At 42.5% G+C, this 23,177-nt stretch overlaps 1 protein-coding gene across 1 annotated transcript; it reads right to left on the bottom strand.

Annotated features, from left to right (window-relative positions):
• Nucleotides 1-1,812: 1,812 nt before the first annotated feature.
• TMEM43 (transmembrane protein 43) lies at nt 1,813-23,111 on the bottom strand. Its single transcript, XM_053289733.1, has 12 exons — nt 22,946-23,111; nt 16,115-16,264; nt 14,223-14,357; nt 12,928-13,022; nt 11,762-11,811; nt 11,127-11,196; nt 8,667-8,737; nt 8,293-8,414; nt 7,159-7,233; nt 6,950-7,051; nt 5,552-5,669; nt 1,813-3,912 (listed from the first exon to the last, which is right to left on the bottom strand). The coding sequence occupies exons 1-12, from the start codon at nt 22,955-22,957 to the stop codon at nt 3,710-3,712; spliced, it is 1,203 nt and encodes a 400-aa protein (XP_053145708.1). The 5' UTR covers nt 22,958-23,111; the 3' UTR covers nt 1,813-3,709.
• Nucleotides 23,112-23,177: the final 66 nt, after the last annotated feature.

Genomic DNA, 23,177 nt, shown 5'->3' on the forward strand with positions numbered 1-23,177 from the left:
CTTGGGGCAATCTTTATTAGCTCCCCTTCAGCATAAGCTTCTCAGATCTGCATGTAGTGAGACACAAAAATACAATAAAACCAACCAATTTATAAAATCACAGCAGCAGTGGCCATCCCTGGATTTCAAAATGCAGAACTATAAACTACAAATGAAAAATTAGCTCCATGTTAGAAGACCTCTTAGAATGCATTATATGTTCTGGGCAAATAATGACAGGAAGGCTGTTTTCAGGTGAGCCTCTTTGGGGAGGGCTTTCCAAATAGGGAGTGCCATGACAAAAAAACAAAAAACAAAAAAAAACCAACCCACACACCCCTTTAGATGTCACCATCTAACATCAAATGATAAAAGGGCTTCTGTAGATGAATGAAATATCTGGGCTGAAGGATGTCCTTCCACTTTGGGCTTTTAGTGGAAATGAAAGGGCTGTTTTCAAACTTGATATCATTTCTAGTAAATGCTAAAAGCACTGAGAATTGTATAGATGCCATGTAGTTTCAAGAGCATAGACTAAAGTCTAATTTCAGAATTGTTGATGGAATAGGCTGAAAGGGTATTGTAAACAATGCTTTGTTGACATCTTTTGGGGTGACATCTTTTGCAAAATATCCCTTTCCCCCTGGTCAGCATATTTATACCTGTAAGTAGATACAAAGTTAACTACATAGCTCCAACTCTATCCATGTAGTCTTGCTAGCTGAAGCTGGACAGGAAGGAATCCCTGAAGCATCCATGAATGCTGGAAGTGGAGTCTGCTGATGGCTGTAGATCTAAATCCCCTACTATGAAAGTCTGAATATACAACTCAACTTAAATTACTGAGGGAAGGAAATCTATTGCTTGTAATTTCATTCAGATTTCAATTTCTTCCATTAGTTCTGCTGGTAACCTGGGGGTTGATGAGTTACTTCTACTTTGAGTGTCCATCTAGAACACTCAAACACAGTTAAAATGCAACATATTTCAGTAAAATGAATTACACATTTCTTTTAGGTAGTAGTAGAAGCCTCAGTTTTCCTGAAAACATTGGCCAATTCTAGTAGTGTACACATTTGGGGAAGAGATTTGCAAATACTGAATAAAGGTATTTGTGTGTGTGAGCACATACACATGCCAGAGATAAAGTAAACTACAAGTGCATCAGAAATACTTTTAAGTGACTGAGAACACTAGGGACTGAAAAGCCAACAGCAGCATGGGAACTGCTGCCATGTGGCTTCTAGCTGTGTCTCTGCAGAAACATTAGGAGCCTCATCACAAGGCAGAAGTCTGCAACAGGACTCCTTCCGCTGCTAGCATTACTCCCACCCCCACCCCTTTTCAGGAGTGATGCTGACACAGTCTCCCCACATAGCCTGTGGCTTATGAGCCTGCTTAATTGTATATTAAAAAACAAAACAAACCCCACTGGAGTGACTCCCATGCTGCTTGGAGAACCTCAGAATAAATCTTGAGTAACACAGCCACATCATGGTAGACAATGTATTGTACACTGGTACCACAACCCGAGCTAGTTTGCTGGTAACAAATTATTTAAAACAGCTCCCAAAGCAGTTCACACAGCAAACAGAAACAGAAGATTGCTTCTCATTTCAAAAGCATTCACATACACATTCAAGTTCTTGCAGGCTGGGCAGAATCAGTTGCTCCCTGGCATTAAATAGAACCTCCACTTAGCAGGGGTACCAATGGCATCCACAGATTGCTACATAAATCAGATTTCCATCTGTCTCTACAAACAGGGTTTTTCAGTTATCCAATCAGAGGTGGTTCTGTGACTCTGCCCTCAGAATTAATTAGACAAACATACACAATTCATAAAGCTTTATTCATAATATAGAAAAGTTTGGCACTTCCACCACTAAAAAACCATTACAAAAGTTTCTAGTGTACAGTATACAAATATGATTCAGATTTTTTTTTTCTTCCCCTGAAACTTGAAAATAGGTATAATATTTCATCTGTACCAATGCCTAGCTGGTCCAGGCTCACTCCAATTGACCTACTAGTTTTTTGAGTGAGGCCAGAAAAGACCAGCAAGACTGGGGTTTTGTTAAAATTCAAAACAAGGCAAAGCCAAATTTGGCACCACTTTGCATTGTGTACTTCTGCTGTGCATTTTCAGTGCCTCTTGGGAACTGTAGCATGGAAAGAGGAAGGCAGAGTGTTTGCACATGTCATACTGTATTTAAAAGATGAACCCCTTAAGAAGTACCTTCATTTACTTGAAAGGAATAGGATTCTGAATTTAATATGACCTCCCAATTTCTAATATTAAAAACTTGGGGAAAAACCAGTCTTGGATTCAGGTAAATACACTACATTCTCCTCTTATTAGCAAATTTCATGTGCTCTATTTTTTGATGAATGGCACTATGCGTGACAGTCACAGAACTTGCAGCAGTGCTTTTTCATAGTTTGGGGCAAGTGGGGGACACTATGCATGTGCAGAGCTCACCATACCTTTGCTGGTGAAGGGAAACCATTGAGACACTTCTGCCTGTCACCACAGGCATGGTGCTTGATTTTGTATGTATTGTATAAATATTGTAAATATATTTTAAACAAAAAGTGAACTAGGGAAGAGTCAAACGAGCCTCACCAATTTGTGCCTTCAGTGTTTGCCACACCTCCCCACATCAAAATGGAAAGTGTGCAGTCATTGCCTTCAGGGCTGGGCTAGGACAGCACAGCATCATAATCTGAGGTATTTCTTGAATGTCTGTTGCATGAGAGGAAAAGGGAGCAAGCTGTGTAGAGAGAATGGTGGGCAGTAATGGTGAATGTGACTCCTTACAGTTTTGCTCTGTGCTCTTTGGTGAGCAATGTCATCTTTAGACATCTCCAATCTATGCCAACCATGCTTTGTTTACAATTAATGCTTTGAACAATACTTTTTCATTTAACTAGAGGAAGGCCTTGTTCAACAAGAATCCTACAGTTTAAAGAAGAACAGAAGCACTTCTTTAGAGGTATGTGGCTCCTACAGTACACTGAACAGCAAGGGCCATTTTCTTTATTTGAGGGTGTGGATAATGAGGGCAGAAGCCTTGGTTACCAAAATGGCCTACGGTGGTTTGGACATTCCAGCCCTACCAACCCACATAATTTTGCTATAGGAAGGGATGGTGCCTGGGGTGTGTGTGTGTGTGCATGTAAAAACATAAGCTTTATTGTACAACTTAACATAAAATGAAACCTCACAAGTTGACACACATGCTGACCCAAAAGATGCAAATGGAAACAAATTGCCTGTCTTTAAAAAGATACATTTATCAGATAAGTGAAGGGGGCGGGGAATACTGTCTCTACACTGTTTGACCTCATCTGGTCCCCATCAAAGCTACACATTATCCCCTTTTCTCTCATGAAGACTGGCAGATACTTTGAATCAAGGGTAGCTTCACTTAATTGCGCTTAGCATCAGACATGCAAAAATTATATCACTTATCTCTATCATGTTTCATCAACTTAGTATAAAGAAAAGTTGGGGAAGGTGAATATCTTCCCACTCAAAAACATAATAAAAAAAACTTTACAAGTAATTTGCATCAAGGTGCATTAAAGAACTCTTTGGTGTCTCTGGTCTGTCAAAGGGGTTTTTAAACCAACATGATAGTTGCTTCATACATGATGGATGCTCTGGATATATATTGTGGATCCAAGGAGATTCAGATGCAGGCACAGCAGCACATTCTTCATGTTGTCACTGCTGCTTCTTGGGTGGAACCCGGGACCTTGCAATCACAATGGGAACTGCAGCCAGCAACCCAATAAATACTGCCCAGAGTGGCCGGTAGAAGAGCCACCCCGCTGAAATGGTCAGCAGAGACAGCGAAGTGGCTAAACAAAAAGCAAATGCTTTCAGGCCAATATCAACCAGGTCTCGGACTATAGGAAACCAATCCACTGTAGTGGGGAGAAGAATTAAGCATGAAATGAAGAATCACAATGCCTGTGAAAAATCAATGAAATAAATGCACGAACTAAACTGTGCTTTGAATCTAATCTAGCATCTATTGATTTCACTGTAGTCCTCTTCCTCCCCATACTCCCATCATTACATAGATCTAGGAATAGGCTTCCACATCATCTACTCATTAAATACCTCTCCGAGTACTGAAAATCCAGAGTGCTGAACATGGACTGGTGAGAGCAAGATTCAGGTCGCCACACAGCCATGAAGCTCACAGTGACTAGTCACAGAGGTTGTGCTCATTAGTGATGTGTGGAACCAGTTTGAACTGGACCAGCCCCCCAAAAAGGGGTGCTAGTCTGTTTGGACCGAACTGACCCCAGTTTGAAGGTTCAAGGTTTATGCTTGTAAAGGGGAATCTGCATGCAGAGGGCGGAACCGGGCTACTCTGATGGAAGTGTTGGACCCGATCTGGAGTTTAGAGAAACTGCCATTGCCGGTGCTGCTGGCACCGGTGACAAGGTGCCCTCTTGCCACTGCCCCGCCCCCGTTTCTTCTTTTGCTCATAAAGGGGAATCCTCAGCAGATTCCCCTTTACTAGCATACTTCTTGAACTGGATTGAACCGGTCTGACCCAGTCCAACCATCGAGCCAGACCAGGGGCCAGTTTAACTCGAACCAAACCACTGGAATCGGTACCATGAACACCCCTAGTTCTCACAAAACATGCTGCCTGGGTTATTTCAGGTAGCTCGTGTCATCTGCATCAGAAGAAAGCAGCCCAACTTTCTTACCCAGAATTTTACCAAGGCAAAATGAACCTGTGGTTGATTTTACCTCTGTAGGCAACCATGTCAACAATTGCCAACGGGTAAAAAGGCTCCCCTGCTGGCCTGCTGCCATTTCCGGTAGCAAGCCAAGGAGAAAGACTAGAGCAGTGTGGCCAATGAGAACAGCCACTGTGTATGTGGCATGGGGCACTCTGGGTGCAGGAGGGAGAAGTCCTCCCACTCCCAGATTTTGCTATGCTGCTGCTCATGTGGGCACATGGTGCAGCGAAGTCAAAGATGCCATGATTCATCTGCCACAGAAGGCAGGTGAGCTCCTGACTTCCTCACAGACCTCCCCAGTGGCGATGTGAGGTCGTGAGAATGACCTCATCATCTCTCAGCCGATCCTGCCTGAAAGGATAAAATGGGCAAGTCCTATGAGAAGTCCACATATGAGCTCCTTGGAGGAAAGGAGGATTACAAAATGTAATAGAGGAAATTATTTCCTGCAAAGCTGAACACATGCCTGACAGTTGGCATCATCCACCCATTTTATGAAGAAGAAAAACCATGACTTGACTAGATTCTTACTCTGTCCCAATAACCTGTTTTCTAGACTACAGTTCCCCATGCAATGAAAGATCCAGCCTATTCTGTCCTCTAGGCATTGTTCATCACTGTAAGCATGAGCCAAGGAGGACTGCATAAGTGGAGTTTCCCAGTCAATGGAGAACTCAGGTCTAAGTACTGGATCTACCACCAGACTTATGGCAATCATGTTTGAAATGCACAGCATTTGGTTCCAAAATCTTGGTTACTACTTTGATTTATAAATCATGCCAGGTGGCACCAGCAACCTTACCCAGCGTATAAACGATTCTGGTCATAAGGCTGATGCCTACAAACATAGCCAGCCAGCCAGCTCCACGTAGGCCCCAGGTCTTCATGCTGTTACTCTCATGCTCTTTCTGGAACACCTCCTAAAATGCAAACACACTGGATAACAGACTTTGCTAGTCTATAAGCATACACCCTCCTATTCCTGCATATGCAAGCAGTGAGCATAACACACTGTTGAAATTCACATTAGTAAGGCTATATCAATAGACAGACACAGAAAGAAACTATTCATGTTTCCTGTGGTATTCAACACAGGTCGAAGCCTGCCAATGTCCAAGGCATTTTTTAAAAAGCCATATCAGCTCTTCTGCCTTTATGGCATACCATCAAACAGTCCACTAAACCAATCTACATTGCTAAGTTACATCAATATTCTTTGCGAACAAGGCATGGAAAAAAATCTTTTCTTGGCATCTGTTTGCCAGGGATTGCCTGAATCATGCTGCCTATGCATATTCAAGGACAGTCCCACCCAGTTGGACCTAGCCTCCACGCCCTTACACACACACACAGCGCGCCTGCGTGAGAGCGAGCGCTTCTATGTCTTTATAAGTGGGGTAGGCAGCTCTTTTTTGCTTGTTTGAGACTTGGTGCAAGTACATTTAAAAAAGAAAAAAAGAAGACACAAGTGTGGGTCTGGTTTGCTAGTTTTTCTGCTTCTCCCTGCAGGAGTTCAACTTGTTGGTTTCTGCTGTTGTGTTCTGCCATGGCTTTAAAATAGTTTTATTATATATCTTGCTTTTAATTTATGATGCTAGTACCTTGAGCACTTTGTTCTGAAGAGCAAAAGTAGGATGGACTTAAAAAAATATATCAAATACATACATAAAATAGTTTTGCTCCACAGGAGGAGAGAGAGGAGGGTGAGTGAAGTGACAAGTTGAACAGTAGGACACAGACTGTTGCATTATCTCTCAAAGGAATAGATCTGTTTGTTTGGACCTAGTTGTTTGGACCATAATTGGACCTAGCAATGCTACTTAATAGGTCTCCATTCTCTCATTCCCATTCCCTCTCCCTCCCCCTCCCCTCCCCCATCACACATACCTCTCACTCACACACCTGAGCTTTGAGCTGCTCTCCCAGCTATAGAGACAATGAGAACACAGAATAGAGAAAATGTCTGTGATGTACCTACATACAAATGGAGGAATGTTATCAGTTATGAAGCTCTTTCATTGTATAAAAAAGGGGCATGGAGCTCCATACAGCATCAGAGTGTAAGAGGTACAATGCTCTCTAGCAGTGAAGATGGAGGTTGGGAAGAGAGATTCAACTTTCTTTCCTCTCTTCCTTGTATAAGCAGGGAAAACACAATTCTTCCCACTGTTCTCCTCTGTGCCAGTTAATAAACTCTTACCTCAGCAGAGAGCTCACCCAGATGGAGAATCTGCAAGACATCTCCAGATTTGGTTTGGTATGAAACCAAATGATCCCCTTGTTGACGAGCAATTATTGTCACCTGAAAAATTATAGCAGTGAAAATTTACCAGAAAGTACCTGGCATGTCAGAACTGTGAAGTGTCATTTCTTTACATGGAGGAGAATAGGAGGGAGATGAACATTTACCGTATCTGCTGGCCCCAAGTGAGTTGACTCTCCACTCAAACCTGCATAAAAGAAGGAAACACGAAGGTCCCCAACCTGAAAGTAGAGGAGAAAAAGCAAAGTTGTTGGCAACAGAAGCTTAGAAGAGCCTAAGTGTAGGCTTCCCAAATTCTCTGAGCACATGTTATTTCTATGCTTTGCATGAAACTCCAGGGCAGTAGTCTAAATTTTGCAAGAGAGTGGAATTTTTTGAGTCAGCATAGCTCAGTTTCTACTAGTAGTAGATTCTTACAGCAAACTGAGCTGTTGATCAATAGGCAAAACACAAAAATCCCATCCCGCACACACACGGGAGGGGGCCTCGGTTCTGGAACCTTCTGTCAAGGGAGGCTGACCACGCTCCCTCTCTGAGGCTGCCAATGTCATGTAACACCTTTTCTTCTTAAAGCGGCCTTTGCCTTATAGGACTTAAGTTTCCCCAAATGCGGATTGTTTCTTAATTTATTTTAAATCTGTTAAAGTTAAAGTGTGCTGTCAAGTCGATTTCGACTCCTGGTACCCACAGAGCCCTACTCTGTCTTTTATCTTTTAAATGGTTTAAATTACAGTTCTGCTATGGTTTTCCATGCATTTTGATACTGTACTGGAATTTGCTTTGAGCATTTTTAAATGGAAAGGCAGGGTATAACTTTTAAAATAAATAAATCCATCTAAATCGGAAAGGCAGAGCACATTCAAGGGGTAACATTATTTAACCCTTAAAAGTATGCTAGATCACCATTAATCCCATTTTACAGAGGAGAAATGCAGATCTATCCAAAAGGAACTCATACAAGGAACACATGCCTGAACATGCAACTTATTAGGGTTGCCACTTTAACTTTTTTTATACTAGTCCTTCCCCTGCACATTGAATATTAGCCTGCCTGACACAAACACGATTGGACAAAAAATGTTTAAATGGAATAGGAAGAAGTGGTAGGAAAAGACTCACTTGCTTAAATTTCCCCCTAGCTGCTGTAAATAGCACAGGGCCAGCAAAGACGCTTATATGTGGCAGAGACCAAGCTTTGTCAAATGCTACGAGGAAGGAACAGAAAGGGGAGACATTGGAGGTGGGTTTTTATTTTTAAAATGTTGTCATTTGCTTCTTACTTCTGGACGTCGAGGATTCTCGCTGTGAAAGAAATAATCCCCCGCACGGATCACGTCAGCATGGGGATCCTCCAGTTTTGACAAGCTCATCTGTTTGAAGTTATCAATCTTCTCAACCAAGCCTAGGGAAGAGGAAGGAATCAATTCAGTTTTGTACCCTAAGAAATTAAACTACAAGAGCCCATCCAGACCATTTTGGTTATGTCTTAGCTGCTCTCTACCCTGCCAAGATTCAACTACACGGACAGAACTAGAGAAAGAGAATGCCTAATATAAGAAGTTAATGTTTCCTTTGTTATCCAAAGGATGATTTTAAGACAATGGTGGTTGTTTGAAAAGCTTATCCTAAATTAAATGAAACCAATGTTTCGTACCTTTGGAAAGCAAGTAACCGCCAACTTGGACGTCAGAAGCAACTGCCGTGAAAGATTCCACAGCCATGGCACTGTGTGGACAGAATTGGCAAGTGAATTCCAGCATGGTGAATAAAGAGGCACAAACATGGTCAAAGGTAATTAAACCAAAAGGCATGCATGACTCCTAGCAGCAGAGGCTTGAGCTTACTTTTATATCCCTGCGAAAAGCAACTAGCATGTGAACATGCTGCATCAGAAAACCATAGACATGAGCATTTGTTAAGTGACTCACATAGTCATCCTATTCTGGTTCTGAATAGAACCAGACAATATCAGGTGTATTGACTGATTGATGATTAAGTGTCTTCAAGTCAGCGTTGAATCTCAGAGACCACATAGATAGATTCTCTCCAGGATGATCTGTCTTCAATTGGCCTTTAAGGTCTCTCAGTGGTGCATTCATTGCTATCGTAATAGAGTTCATCCACCTTGCTGATGGTCATCGTCGTCTTCTTCTTCTTCCCCCAGCATTATGGATATCTTACGGGAGATGGGTTTTCGCATAATGTGTCCGAAGTATGATAGTTTGAGCCTGATCAATTATGCCTCGAGTGAAAATTCTGGATTGATTTGTTCTATGATCCATTTGTTTGTTCTCCTGGCTGTCCATGGTATCCTCAAAAGTCTTCTCCAGCACCAAAGTTCAAAAGCGACAATATGATTTCTATCGTGCTTCTTCAAAGTCCAGCTTTCGCATCCATAGAGTGTCACGGGTAAAACCACTGTCTGAACGATTCCAATCTTTGTAGGTATACACATGTTGCGGCATACAAATATCCTTTCCAAGGCCTACACTGCAACCCTACCAAGTGCTAGTCTGTGGCGTATTTCTTGACTCCTGGATCCTTTACTGTTGATGGTCAATCCTAAAAGGTAGAAGCTATCCACCACTTCAACGTCTTCATTGTCAATTCTGAGGCTGGTTGCTGTACCCTTTATTAGTTTAGTCTTCTTTACATTTAGTCATAGTCCCATTTTTTCACTGTGCTCCTTGACATTCATTACTAGAGCTTGCAGATCATCTGCATTCTCAGCTATCTGAGTGGTGTCATCAGCGTAGCGCAGGTTATTCATGTTTCTTCCTCCAACTTTAAAACCATGCTCATCTTCTTCCAATTTCAGTATATGTTCAACATATAAGTTGAATAAAAAAGGAGAAAGTATACAGCCTTGTCTTACTTCTTTGTGGATCTGGAACCAGTCTGCTTCACTATGTTCCATCTGGACTGTGGCTTCCTATCCTATGTATAGGCTTCTCATTAGAACAATGAGATGTTCTGGGACACCCATTTTCCTAAGGATATTCCACAACTTGGCATGGTCAACTAAATCGAAGGCTTTTCTGTAGTCAATAAAGCACCTACTGACTTCATTTTGGTATTCTTTGGCTTTCTCAGTTATCCAGCGTGCATCGGCAATGATGTCTCCTGTTCCAGCTTAAACAGCCAGCATTTCCCATACCACGTAGGACTCTAATCTGTGTTGGATGATGCTGAGCATTATTTTGCTAGCATGTGAAATTAAGGATATTGTGCGATGGTTTACGCAATCAGTTAAGTCTCCTTTCTTTGCTATGGGTATGTAGACTGACCTCTTCCAATCTGTTGGCCACCGTGTTGTTCTCCAAATTTGCTGGCATAGTTTGGAGGCTTGACTAATTCTTCTTCTGTTGCTTGCCATATTTTGGTAGCTATTCTGTCAATTCCTGTAGCCTTCCGACTTGGTAATAACCGATCTAACTTCATCTTCCCGTACTAGAGGTTCTTGCAAATAGGGTATATCTTCTAAAGTATCTTGGATGTTGACGTCCCTGCTGTACAGATTTTCAGTATACTCCTTCCATCTCTGTTTGACCTTCTCTGAATCAGTTACTATCTGTCCTTTGGCATCCTTAACATACCAATTGGAGGTTGGAACCTCCTTCTGAGTTCAGAGATCTTTTGGAAAACTTTCCTTGTTTTTCCGTGTCTATTTCCATCCTCAAGGTCTTTACAGATGTACTGGTGAAGTATTGGTCACTATGACCAATAGGTCATCATGTACAGTTTTATTCAAGGATTAAGCAAACCAAAAAGGAATTTTCCTATGGAATGCCCCATAGTACAGAATCACAACAGATTTGGAAGAGCAAGAAATCCATTCATTCATTCATTCATTCGATTTCTATACCTCCCTTCCAATAATGGCTCAGGGCTGTTTACCCAGAAAAATAATAAATAAATAAGATGGATCCCTATCCCCAAAGGGCTCACAATCTAAACAGAAACATCAGAGAGACACCAGCAACAGTCACTGGAGGTTCTGTACTGGGGGTGGATAGGGCCAACTCTAATAATTTCAACTCTAATAATTTTTCATGACAAGAAAGTAGGGGGCAGGGAGGGAGGAAGGAATAGAGGTGAGAAATATGGGATTTACCTTGGATTTTTATGACCAATTTCGCGATCAAAGTTTCTACTATTTACAATTTCTGATTTCCATTCAGTGTCTAAAAGGAACAGAGAAAGACATTTTAGATATGCTAGTTTAAATTCACAAGATAAGGCTATCGTTTTCCTGTTAATGGTTCTGTGTGCCTTTAAACAGCTGGAAGACAGGCAGAAATTCAGTAGAGGCAACTCCAACCATGTCATATCACAAAGCAACTTTCCCCACCTTAGAGAGGAGATGCGTTAGCTGTTCAATTCCAGACTCAAACCAGTGAAAATTTTGGTTCCATTCAGGTTCATCACGTTCTTTCTCTCCCTCTGTTTTAAAAACTCTCCTGTTCAGATATTAACTGTTAAAAGTGGCTCATTTTAGATAAATGCAATTATTCTGCATGAAATTTATTTTTATACCATCCTTTCTCTAAGAAAGCCAGGGTAACATACATGCTCCCCACATTTTATCTCCACAACAACCCTGCAAGGTAGGTTAGGCAGAGAGTAACTGGCACAAGGACACCCAGTAACTTTCATGTAAGTGGGTATTTGAAACTTGCTCTCCCTGAAGGCACAAAGCTGCTATCAGTGACAGCCCTAGCAATAGAATTTCTGTGCCAGTTGACTTACTATAGGAATATCTTGTTTCTTTCTTAACTTCACCATCCTCTTCATATTCTCTATAGGAAAAAAACACAAAGCAAAAACCATAAACAGAACTTTAAGTGCAACTTTGAGAAGTCAAATTCCATACAATTTTATTATATATGCATAGCAAGATAAATATTAGCTAATGCCAACAAAACATTTTACCTAATCAGTTGAATGTATCTACAATAGAAAGTTGGCTGAACAGAGCTGCACTGGTGAGGTAATGGAAAGTTTTGTTTGGATGGGAGTGAAAAAACTGACAGAGCTGTGTGCTGTTAGCAGGAGAGCGCCAAAGCAAGGGTGCTGAAGGCAAGGAGGGGGGGGGAAGAGCTGGAGAAAAGAGAAAGGGGTAGGCAATTGGTTGAAAACAGGAGACAGGAGGGAAGGCTGTGTGGAGTGATCAGAAGCAAGAGAGGGAGAAGGCAAAGAACCTGAAACTCTTGTTTAAGGGTAGTCTCACATATTACCACCCTATAAGAGAGCGGCTTGAAACAGCATCCCTGTGGGAGGTAATCTATGTGGCATTCCTGCCAGTGGAGGATGATAACAAAGAACTTCTATTGGAAATTCTATGCACTGAACCACAAAAATGCAATGGAAGCAACTCATGCAGTGAGTAATACATTTCGGCTGCCACATGGAGCAGCCACTGTGTAGAGGCTGTTTCAAGCAGCTTCTACCAGGAGCCCCAACATATGAAGCTGCCCAAGAGAAAATGGAGGCTGGAAAAAACTCTACGGTTGAGGGGTGGGAGAGTCGTATGCTCTTGCCAGGGATGAATGAAGGCCACAGAAGAGGAATGCCAGAGAAGTAGGAGGCAGAAGATTATGGGAAACAAAGTTTCCACAGGACCTCTGCCCCTCACATTTTCCCACTCCAAAAACCAGGTATAAACAAGCAGCTCATTGTTCTGTTACATTTGCTCTTTATAGTTTTGAGGCATCTGCCACCATGGAGAAAAATAACTGGACACGACAGGAGAAGGCTACATCAAATTCACTGTAATAGCAATGCCCAATGCTGAAGGAATTTTTTTTTAAAGCTACCTCTTAATCTCCAACTGAATTATGTAAAACCACAAGTTTGTCTTTAGACACATACGCACACACACTTCACAGCAGAGCAAACATTCAGAAGTATCTTACTTGGAATCTTCGTATTCTACCCACTGATACATTTCCACATGACGCTTGAGCTTGACAGCCCGGATAGAAAGTCCATAGCCAGGATCATACAAAGGCTAGCAAATGCAAAAGAAGTTTAAGTCAGTAGGAGATGCTGTACTGTACTTAATAGTTGCCTGAAGGTTTGGGTGGGATGAGGAAGAAGAGAAGAGACCACCATTTAAATCTATGGCACAGACATGCCTTTACATTCCTGTCAGGTGCTGGGCCCTGTAGGACTAGAGCCAGGGCCCTTTAGGTTCAGAAGGGGCAATCTATGAGTGGACAGCAGACAAGCCTAATAAGCAATACATTTTGTCCAATGTTTTCTGCTGGTTACAGGTAATTCAAGTCCCCAGCTGGTTTCTAGCCTGGTTGGCTAGGGGTCCTACAAACCAGCCTCAGTCCAAGTTGGGGTTGGTAACTAAAGTGAACATCCAGGACAATCAGTCTTTATTTTACCTTTCACACAAAGAACTGACCACAGAAGATGAGAATAACATGAGGTATACTAGAGAAAAAACATCTTTGCCTGGATCTCATACTGCATGGCCACTGTTTGGCAAGCCAACCGAGGAGCCTATCTATATACTTCTATATACTTATTTCTCTTAGCCAGCCATGCATGGTTAGGATTTGGCAGCGAAACTCTCGTTAACATGCTGCAAGAGTTCCTGGCAATGGCGAGAGTTCCTGGCAACGAAAATAGCAGCAGGCAGTGGTGGAGGGTTGCAAAACGGCCTGAAGCAGCGGCCTTGGCTAGGAGGAGGAGGTGGGAGCGGCAACGGGATGGACTGGCCCTGGCCCTGTCCCGCCCGGCTAAGTAGGCGGTGGCAACCCAGTCTGGCTGCCGGGAGCAGCAGGAGGGAGGCAGCGGGACAGACTGGGCCTGGCAACAGGAGAGGAGAGGAGGTGCTGGCAAAAAGAGAAGGAACAGAGAACGGACTGGGGCAGAATGGGGAGAAGCGGCGGAGAGACTGGAAAGCCAGCCATAAACTGCTGCTGAGGAGTGGAGGGAGAAGTGACCTGGTGGTGGGGGGTGGAGGTGGAAGCAAGCGGGAGTCAGGGACCAGAGACTGGGGCAGAAGGCTTGGGGGGAGTGTACTACTGCACAGATGCTCTGTGACGGATCTGCTAGTTCACTAATAATTTGCTTAACACAGAAACCTGGCTAATGAAAGTCTGACGAGGTAGAAATTTCTACTCTCTACAATGCCATCATTAATGCCCCCCACACCCAGTTTAAGAGTATTTTGTAATACAGCCATTTCACTTACCTTTGATGTTTTAAGGGGACCAAACAGGTGCACAAGTTGCCTTTCATTCCCTGGTAACACACTCTGGATATTGTCAAGAGGGACCACCAGAGAAAGCCCTTCATCTAGAGAGGAGGCTGTCTTCAAAGCTCGCCCCTGCAGGTGGTGGTGGAAAAAGAGTGCATAAGAAAAAAGGCAGTAGGACATTGTGTAGAAAGTGACAGAGGAAAATGAGATGATGATGAAAGAGTATACAGTATTCAGGTTGCAGAAAGAGGGAAGCCAAAGTACTTTTGGCAATCCGTAGCGACCTTCATCTCACACTGAATTATTAACCACCACTTTTTAATCCCACCCTTCCTCCAAGGAGCTGGGGCCAGTGAACATGGTTCTTCCTCCCCTTTCCCCCCCCCAACCACCCTGCAAAGTAGGATGGGTTGAGAGAGGGATCCAAGATCACCCTGTGTGCTTCATAGCTGAATGGGAGCTTGAGCCCAGGTCTCCCCAGTCTCAGTTACCCTAGCTACTAACACATCTAATCCTGATGGGAAACACAGCAAAAAGCCTTAAAGTGGCTTGTGAGTCACCATCCAGGAAAATGGCATTGGGAAGATTATGTTTCTGCAGTGCTCCTGTTATGTTTGAGATGTCAAAGTGAAAGTTACAGTTAAGTTGTAAGTTGTTCATTACATTCAAAATAACCAAGCTGGGCCTCCTTTTAGGCGTTTATGTAAGCCTGATCCTTTGGAATGAGTGGCTGACATACGGAGGAAAATTACTCACAGAAATCCCATTGAAATTAAAAGAACACACTACTTTGAGTAATTTTCCTCAGTATGTCAGCCCATGCCTATTCCAACACAACGAACAGTGGAAAGTTATTCTTGCTAGGACTATCCATTATTATAACACAGTATTAGCTAGTCCTAGGATGTGGAAACACACAGTGGGGCTTAGATGAGAGTTGAGCAGATAATTTGCTCAACAAGAGAAGGACGGAAAGTGAAAACACTGTTCAGTTTACTTGACAAGCATCCTATACCAATGGTGAGCCGACAATCTCTTGTCAAGCTTTTCTAAGTGTCACAGCTGAGGAGCACTTTAAGAAATTATTTATAGATGATGATCATAGAAGTTAAATATCTGCAAGCAGCAGTGCATAACTTTGAGGATGATTCATTTGCTTCATTTTTGTCCAGCACATAAGCTGTGTGTGTGTATATAAGTGCCTGAAGAAGCAAGTGGCCGGTGCCAGCCGGGGCATGGGTGGGCATTTTCAGCATCTGTTAGCACAAGGGCAACAGAGTCTATTATGCTCTCTGGCACAACATTTCCCTGAATTAGGGATTCTGGGCAAAAGGACACATCTGAACAATTCCCTTTAAGACAGGACACAAAGTACATATAGTCCTGGAAGAATCCTCCAGGACCATACAGCCAGTTATGAAAGCATAACGCCTCCTGGGTGATATAAGATTGTCCCATTCTCCTAATGCTGCAGTAATCAAGATTGGGGTAGAAACTTCTTAATTCACAATACAGCATCCCACACACATCTTAAAGCAAAATGTTTATTTGCTTTTCAGCAATGGATGTATATAAGGGGTATACTACTCAAATGAGATGAAGAGCCAACTTTTTCATTGAGTAGATGCCTTCCCAAAATGTCAACTCCACCTCACTCTAAGCTAAAAGCCAGTGTGGTGTAGCGATTAGTGTTGGACTGGAGACCCAGGTTCAAATCTCAATATCTGCCCACCTCACTCTTCCAATAGGCAGCCTGCCATGTGTGGCTTCTTTGTCCTAAAAGTGATTCAATCGTGTGGAAGAAGACTCCAGAGAGCCTATCTGATGTATATGAAAAAATGGTCAAATATCCTTTCTTTCTTCCCTCCCTCCTATTCTGCACTTACCTCATTGGTAAAAAGGAGGTAGAAAGACAGTGCAAAAGAGGCAAGCCCAATGAGCATCCCACCAGAAGTCTCACTGAGACGCTCTAGGAATCCAGGCTTGTGCTCACTTGTGATTTTAACATGTTCTTTCTTGTTGCCCATGTCAGAGAACTGTTAAAGAGAAACAAAAAGAAGAGAAAATATTTGTTGACAGAGATTCTATCAAGCAATGATTTTAACACCCAAATCAGAAGTTAGCAAGTTGGCATTGTCAGCCTGCAAAGTGTTCTCTACACAGAAGATTTACCAATAAAAATTATTAGCAAACTAGCATCCCCTGCTAACTAGGCAAAGAGGCACCTTTTTAATGTGGTGATTCTCTTTATTTAGCAGGGAGAGAGTAACTGGCCTTATCCAACCCCAGCACAGTACTTCTAGTGACTGTTGCTGGTGTCTGTCTTATGTTTCTTTTTTTATTGTGAGCCCTTTGGGGACCGAGAGCCATCTTATTTATTTATTGTTTCTCCATGTAAACCACTTTGGAAACTTTTGTTGAAAAGTGGTATATAAATAGTTGTTGTTGTTGTTGGCTGACATCCTGACTGATTAAACACCAGCAACGGGAAAAGCACTTGTGCTTTTGAAATGTTCAACCAACCAAGTTTATACTGCTGGCTCAAGGGTGAAGGCGAATTTCAACAGTCTCCCATTCCCCAAGAAGTGCTCTGTGTCACCCAAAAATATGTCCCTGAGCGTCACACAGCCCTCTGGGACATTTTTTTGATGACACAGATTGCTCCCAGTGGAAGGCGGAGTCACCAACCCCCCCACCCCCCAAGCAGCTGTGCAGCATTAGTCTGGAACTTCTCCCATTACACCAGTGCTTCATTAGTCAGGATTTCAGCCATTCTTAGCAATTTCCTTGGGAAAATTAATTTGGGACAGCATAATATGTCTCTACTAGCCTTATCTGGAGACACCAGAAGTTAAATCTGGGACTTTCTGCATGAAGGCATGTGCTCTGCAGTGTTCGCTCTAATAGAGATTCCCAGATGTTGTTGACTACAACTACCAGCATCCCCAGCCAAAGGCCACTGCAGCTGGAGATGCTGGGAATTGTAGTCAACAACTTCTGGGAATCCCTGTTAGAGAGAACAGTGGTGCTCTGCCATTGATGCACATTTTGGGCAGTATAGAAATATTTTAAATACTACAACAACAACAACAACAACAACAACAACAGAAGAGCTATGGTCCCTCTCTGTGGTCCATACCAGTTTTTATAAGGGGTGAAAAAGTGACAGCCATGATTTGGGGACTTACCTTGCAAGTTCAGCTACTAAAGTTTAGTCCCCCAGGTTGATCTCACAAATAATCACTTGCTATAATATGATCTGTGCATAGTTTGGAAGGGAAGTCACTATAATGAACTAAGTTTTCAGTTCTCAAATTAGTTTACTCTGGAGGACTGAAGTCTACTAGAGTGTTCAGAATGGGCCGATTCATAATCTCATTTGGCCAAAGATCCAGTGGATGGAGTGGGTGTGTATATGGCCTTGTATGAGCTGAGCGCTCTATGCTTAGGCCTGTGCGCATGGAGGCCCAACTCACGCAATCTTTCCCTTCACTGGGAACACATGGAACCCCCAGCTCATGTAATGATTTGTACACACAGCAGGTGGTGTGCATGTCCTCCCCTCATACCCCTTCCTCCTTCCACAGAATGATGATCCTCAGCCAAGTGATGTTCGAAGTGGCCCACTGACTTAATGGAGCAAGAAGTTTGAGAGTCAGGAAGCCAGCATGGTGTAGTGGTTAGAGTGCTGGACTAGGACTGGGGAGACCCGAGTTCAAATCCCCATTCAGCCATGATACTAGCTGGGTGACTCTGGGCCAGTCATTTCTCTCTCAGCCTAACCTACTTCACAGGGTTGCTGTAAAAGAGAAACTCAAGTATGTAGTACTCTGGGCTCCTTGGAGGAAGAGCGGGATATAAATGTTAATAATAATAATAATAATAATAATTTAAAAAAAACAGAATGGCAGGGCTTGGTAGATTTCTAAATCTTCCCCTACCTCCAAGAGCAAGATGGAATCTAATGGAGCATAGAATACTCAGACTGATCATGCTGTATGAGTCTGCATCACTCACCGAAATCATATCTCAAAATATAATAGGACAGAGGGCTAAAATAATGCAGTCACAAAGTTATATTAGGAAGAGTCACAGAATGCTTGTCAGTTGCCCAGGTTTAAGGGTGTGTCAACAAGGGTGTCTCTACTCAAAATATTTTCCATAGTTGCCTGTAGTAACATGCTTTGGAGCCAAGTATTGATACACACTTGTTTCTCAGGGCAACAAGCACCTAGTAAGAAGAAGCAGTGCATAGAACAGGCCCATATGCATGTGCTGATCTAGCTAACTTCTTGTTTTTAACCACAGGCAAGCCTATTGCACTTAAAACAAGATCAAGCTTATGAATTTATTTGGGTGAGTTGACGTCAGAACTTACTTACTGCAAAGCAAACATTTATTTACTTATGAAATATTTATAAGCCTTTATAACCCCAGCTTTTAGGCTCGATGCCTCACAGGCAGCTTACAGTTAAAAAGCAACAATAGAAGACATTTATTTATTTAATTTAAACACACACATTTCTATACCGCCCAAAATGTACATCTTTGGGTGGTTTACAATAAAGCATATTCAAAAGCAAAATTTAAGAACAATTTAAACCTTAAAACAAGTTAAAAGTATTAAAACAGTAGTATTAAAACAGTAAATCTAAGCCTGGGTGAACAAATAAAACAAGTTGTTTTGGTACAAACTAATCTACCTACTTTCCTTTCACTATAATCTTAATTGATAATTACCATCTTCACAAGTTAGCCCACTTCTGCCTCAAACATTCACATGTCTGACATCTTGAACTGGGGTAGATGACATCATAACAAAGTACACAATTGAGGTATCCCTCCCTACAGCTGTAGCAAATTTGGTTGAAATCAGTTGGGTGGTTCACCCACTTACGCCAGAGTGCAGAGTTCATATGTCTGCCATTTTGAACTGGGGTGGATGACATCATCACAAACTATGCCGTTGAAGTGTCCCTATGTGACCCTATACCTGGACCAATTTCATATGGATCCAGGCATCGCAAAGTTGATGGGCGGGGGGGGACACACTGACACAGAATGCCGGGTGATTGCATAAGCTTATTTTAGGAGAGCAGGCTAATAAAAATTAAGGGTGGCAAGAAACCCCTGACTTAAAATAAAAAACAAGGCCTGCACCATGTCTGGAAGATCAGAACTGCATAAAAAACAACAAGTATTGTTTTTACAACAGAAAAAAAACCCTCAACTTCTCCACAGGACCTTGTTAAATATCTTGTTTAATTTTATTTTCAAATTAGAATGCTTCTTTTCCACATAGAGCACCAGAACAGCTTACAGTAATCCCCACATTTTAGAAGTTTTGTTATCCATACAGTGTAAGCCACTGTAACAGAGAGGCCCCCTCAAACTGGCCCAGAGGCAGCAGTGTGTCGAAAGTCCAGGAGGAATGAAAAACTGGGCACTGTCTGTCAGTCTGGGCACTGAGGGCTATCATGAGTGGTAGCACATGGAACTGAGCCTTCCCCCATCCCCAAATTGTAACAAGTAGACACGATCAGTAAGCTGTATTTTAAAAATTCTAATCTAGTAACTATAAAAGCCAAACATTCCCCACATGTTAAAATTTCCAAATGAAGTATGTTCCAAAAGGAATACTACCAGCTCTCCAAGGAAGTAGAGCTGGTCTTGTGGTACCAAACATGACTTGTCCCCTCTGCAGGGTACCACCCCAGTTGCATATGAATGGGAGACTTGATGTGTGAGCACTGTAAGATATTCCCCTTGGGGGAAGGAGCTGCTCTGGGAAGAACATCAAGGTTCCAAGTTCCCTCTCTGACATCTCCAAGTTAGGACAAGATTTTTTTTATTGAACCAACAAACTACCAAAGCATACAGTACGTTGCCAAAGCACAATTATATACAAAGTGGTTGTTTGTACATGATATATCTACAAAGATTTACACACAAGGATTTGGAAACCCACAAGGTTATGAAGTATATGCAGGTAGTACTGTAACTCGGGGGTGGGAGATTTCAAGGCACATCAGGTAATCGGGGGGGGGGGGTGTTACATCCAACATCCATTTTCACAATTTGTCCCATTGCTGTTTAGAAGAGATACTCTTGTCTTTTTGCACACAACCATACAAACTTTTCCAGAAGAGATTTACTGTCTCATCTGCGTGAACCTCTTGGTCGCGTCTTCCCTCCCTATTCCTATGCAGGAGCATTGCATAAATGACATACAGGTTTACTAACCTGATTACGAGAAGGGGAATGTTCCAATTCCCTAGTATGAGGGCACCCGTTCAGTCCCGTTTCCTTGAAGGTTTCTTTCTGGGACCTCAAAAGGAGGTTCTATCGCTCAAACCTGAGGTTAGTTCTTCCCAAGTCTGTTTTTCCAGATCAGGCCACTCTAACAGCTTGCTTACTCCCTGCCACACTCTTTTGGCTACCAGACACTCTTTTAAGAAATGTGAGTGGGTTTCCCTGAAAGTTTTACCTAGCTCACTAGCTTTCTGTTTGCAGGTGATTTTAGGGCACTCTTGCTGGTCCTCTGGGAGCCATGGCTTAGCCGCATTAAGTGGTAGTACTTGATGGTATAAGCGCCACCTTGTTTCCCATAAATGGAAAGGGACTTTTTTCTCCTTAAAGAGAGCGATAGGGTGATCGGGTTGCAACAAGTACTGTGAAGTGCGGTGTTTGTAGTGTTTACGTTCTAGATCAGGTTTTAAGAAACCCACTTCTAGAATCTCTCCATAAATTGTTTTCCTTAGCTGCTTAACTGAGGAGGATCCTTTAAATAGATCCGGTTCAACCTTCCATTTTTAAAGTGTGAATAACAAATCTCTCAAGTAGTCCGGGTGTTCTCTTTTTAATACTTGTGTGATATTACCATTGAAAGATCCTTTCCCCCAACATGCTATGCCCCATGCTGACTTGTGCCAATGCAGAGCGAAAAGTGAGACCAAGGTTTTTTGCAGGAGGTTGGACATATTATGGACATTCACGAAAATCCAGTTTCCAAAATTGTAGGACATGAATTCAGTTACAAAATAGGGTTGCAGGGCAGGTAGGGCTAGGCCTCCCCGCTCAACCTCCTTAAATGCTACTGCACGGGCCAAAGGGAAGGATGCTGTGTGCCATACTAGACGGAAGATCTGGCTTTCAACTCTCCGAAGAAGATCAAGTGGGGGAGGATAGGCTACCGCCAGGTTATGCACCGGGGGTATCAGGTAAGTCTGGATGTAAACTGCTTTCTGGTACATGGCAAGGCTCCATTTTTTCCACATGGTGATTTTAAGCATTACTTTTTCTTCCCAATCTGTCCAATTCCCCCCCCCCGACTTTTTCCTTTAATCCAATATTCAATCCCCAAAATGTTTACTGTATCTACCCAATTCCTGCCTGCAACACTGCCAGTCTGGGTAGACAATGCTGAGCTAGTTGGACCTATGGTCCGACTCAGTATATGGCAGCTTCCTATGTTCCAGGACATGGGGCTTAAGGAGATCAGACATCATGCAATTTTAGCATCTTGTTAGCCTAAAGAAAGACAGCTGGACCACATTTCCTGGTCATCTTCCTTATTTTAAGAATCTCTCAAGCACCCCCTTCTAATTCATTCAGCTCTGAGTACCCAAGTTCTGTGCAGAAGATGAAGCCCCACTCTAACCACATCCACTCATGGTATCTTCACATCCTTTGCCTTGTATTGACACTGTCCTATTTCACTCAGCCAGGTGTGTGGTGCTGCAAAACAAGGCAACTATAGTCTATTTACTTATAATCATGTTTTTATACCACCTGATATGTAAATCTCTAGGCAGTGTACAAATGCCTGACAACACTGATGTCTCTTCCAGGCTCCCAGCACCCACTTTCCAAAGTTAGTCCCTGATTTGTAGAATGTCATGGCTCTGAAGAACATCATTGAGCTGTTTATGGTAGTAGTGGAACCCTATATGTTTGTAAACAGAATACTGCAGCTAATTTTGTAGCTAATATATTATCTCTTTTAGAACAAATATGCATAGAATTGCAATATGTATCTTTTTTTCGTTTTAGTTATTCAATTAGGATATCCTGGTTTTGTCAACCTTTCTGGAAGAATTACTGCTAAATATTCTGGTTGGTTTTAAAATGTGGGTGGTTGTTTGTAGCAACATTTTTATTGTATTAATGATCTATAGGCATTGTTAATGTGAGAAAAAAGTAGAAGCAAGCCACTTTTAAACCGAATGTAACCAAGGTAAATTCATGCTGTATGCCGGGGGGGCGGGCGGGGAAGGAGCAACTTTTAAACAGCATAAGTTAAAACGCCCTAGAACAATTCACAGATAACACCCTTTCCCAAAGGAATAGCTATACTAACTGCTAGCAGCAAAAAGACAAACAGTAACATATGTAACGCCTTAGAGATACATATTAATCTTACAGCACATGATCTTTCATGGTCAACAAGTGGATAGAATAGAGGCTGCCCTCTGTAAAGTATCGCAAGCAATGCGTGCATCAGCATGTCAGTTCATCTCCACGTATCATTAAATAGAGCAGGCTACTTTCGCTTCGCACATCCCAATCCTATGCATGTTTACTCGGAAGTAAATCTAAAGAGCTCAAATGAAGCTTGTTTCCAAGTCAGCATGCACAGGATTCCACACTACAACATTTGAGTGTCTTCTTCCCTAGCCTAAAGAAGACAGAGTATTTAAGGGAGAATAAACACTTACATTTCGAGACATGTTGAGCTTCCGAGTCTCCAAACTCTGCTGAGAGAGTCCTCGACTGCAAAGTGAAACACAAGTCCCTAGAAGGAATGGACGCCGAACTTGAGCCTAGCACTCTCCTGCAGGAGGATCCACCACCGCTATTGTCAAGCAAAAAAACCACACCCATGAAGTGGGCGGAGAACAACTGGGAGCATGCTCTGGGGAGTGTAGTCTACAAATAGGAGAAGGCGAC

This window comes from Hemicordylus capensis, chromosome 2, assembly GCF_027244095.1.
Source record: "Hemicordylus capensis ecotype Gifberg chromosome 2, rHemCap1.1.pri, whole genome shotgun sequence".
Taxonomy (NCBI): Eukaryota; Metazoa; Chordata; class Lepidosauria; order Squamata; family Cordylidae; genus Hemicordylus; species Hemicordylus capensis.

Coding starts and splice junctions, on each gene's coding strand:
- TMEM43 (XM_053289733.1), bottom strand. Junction 13,023..14,222: donor GTCCCCTTAAAACATCAAAG/GTAAGTGAAATG, acceptor TGCATTTGCTAG/CCTTTGTATGATCCTGGCTA. Junction 7,052..7,158: donor ACTTGGGGCCAGCAGATACG/GTAAATGTTCAT, acceptor ATAATTTTTCAG/GTGACAATAATTGCTCGTCA.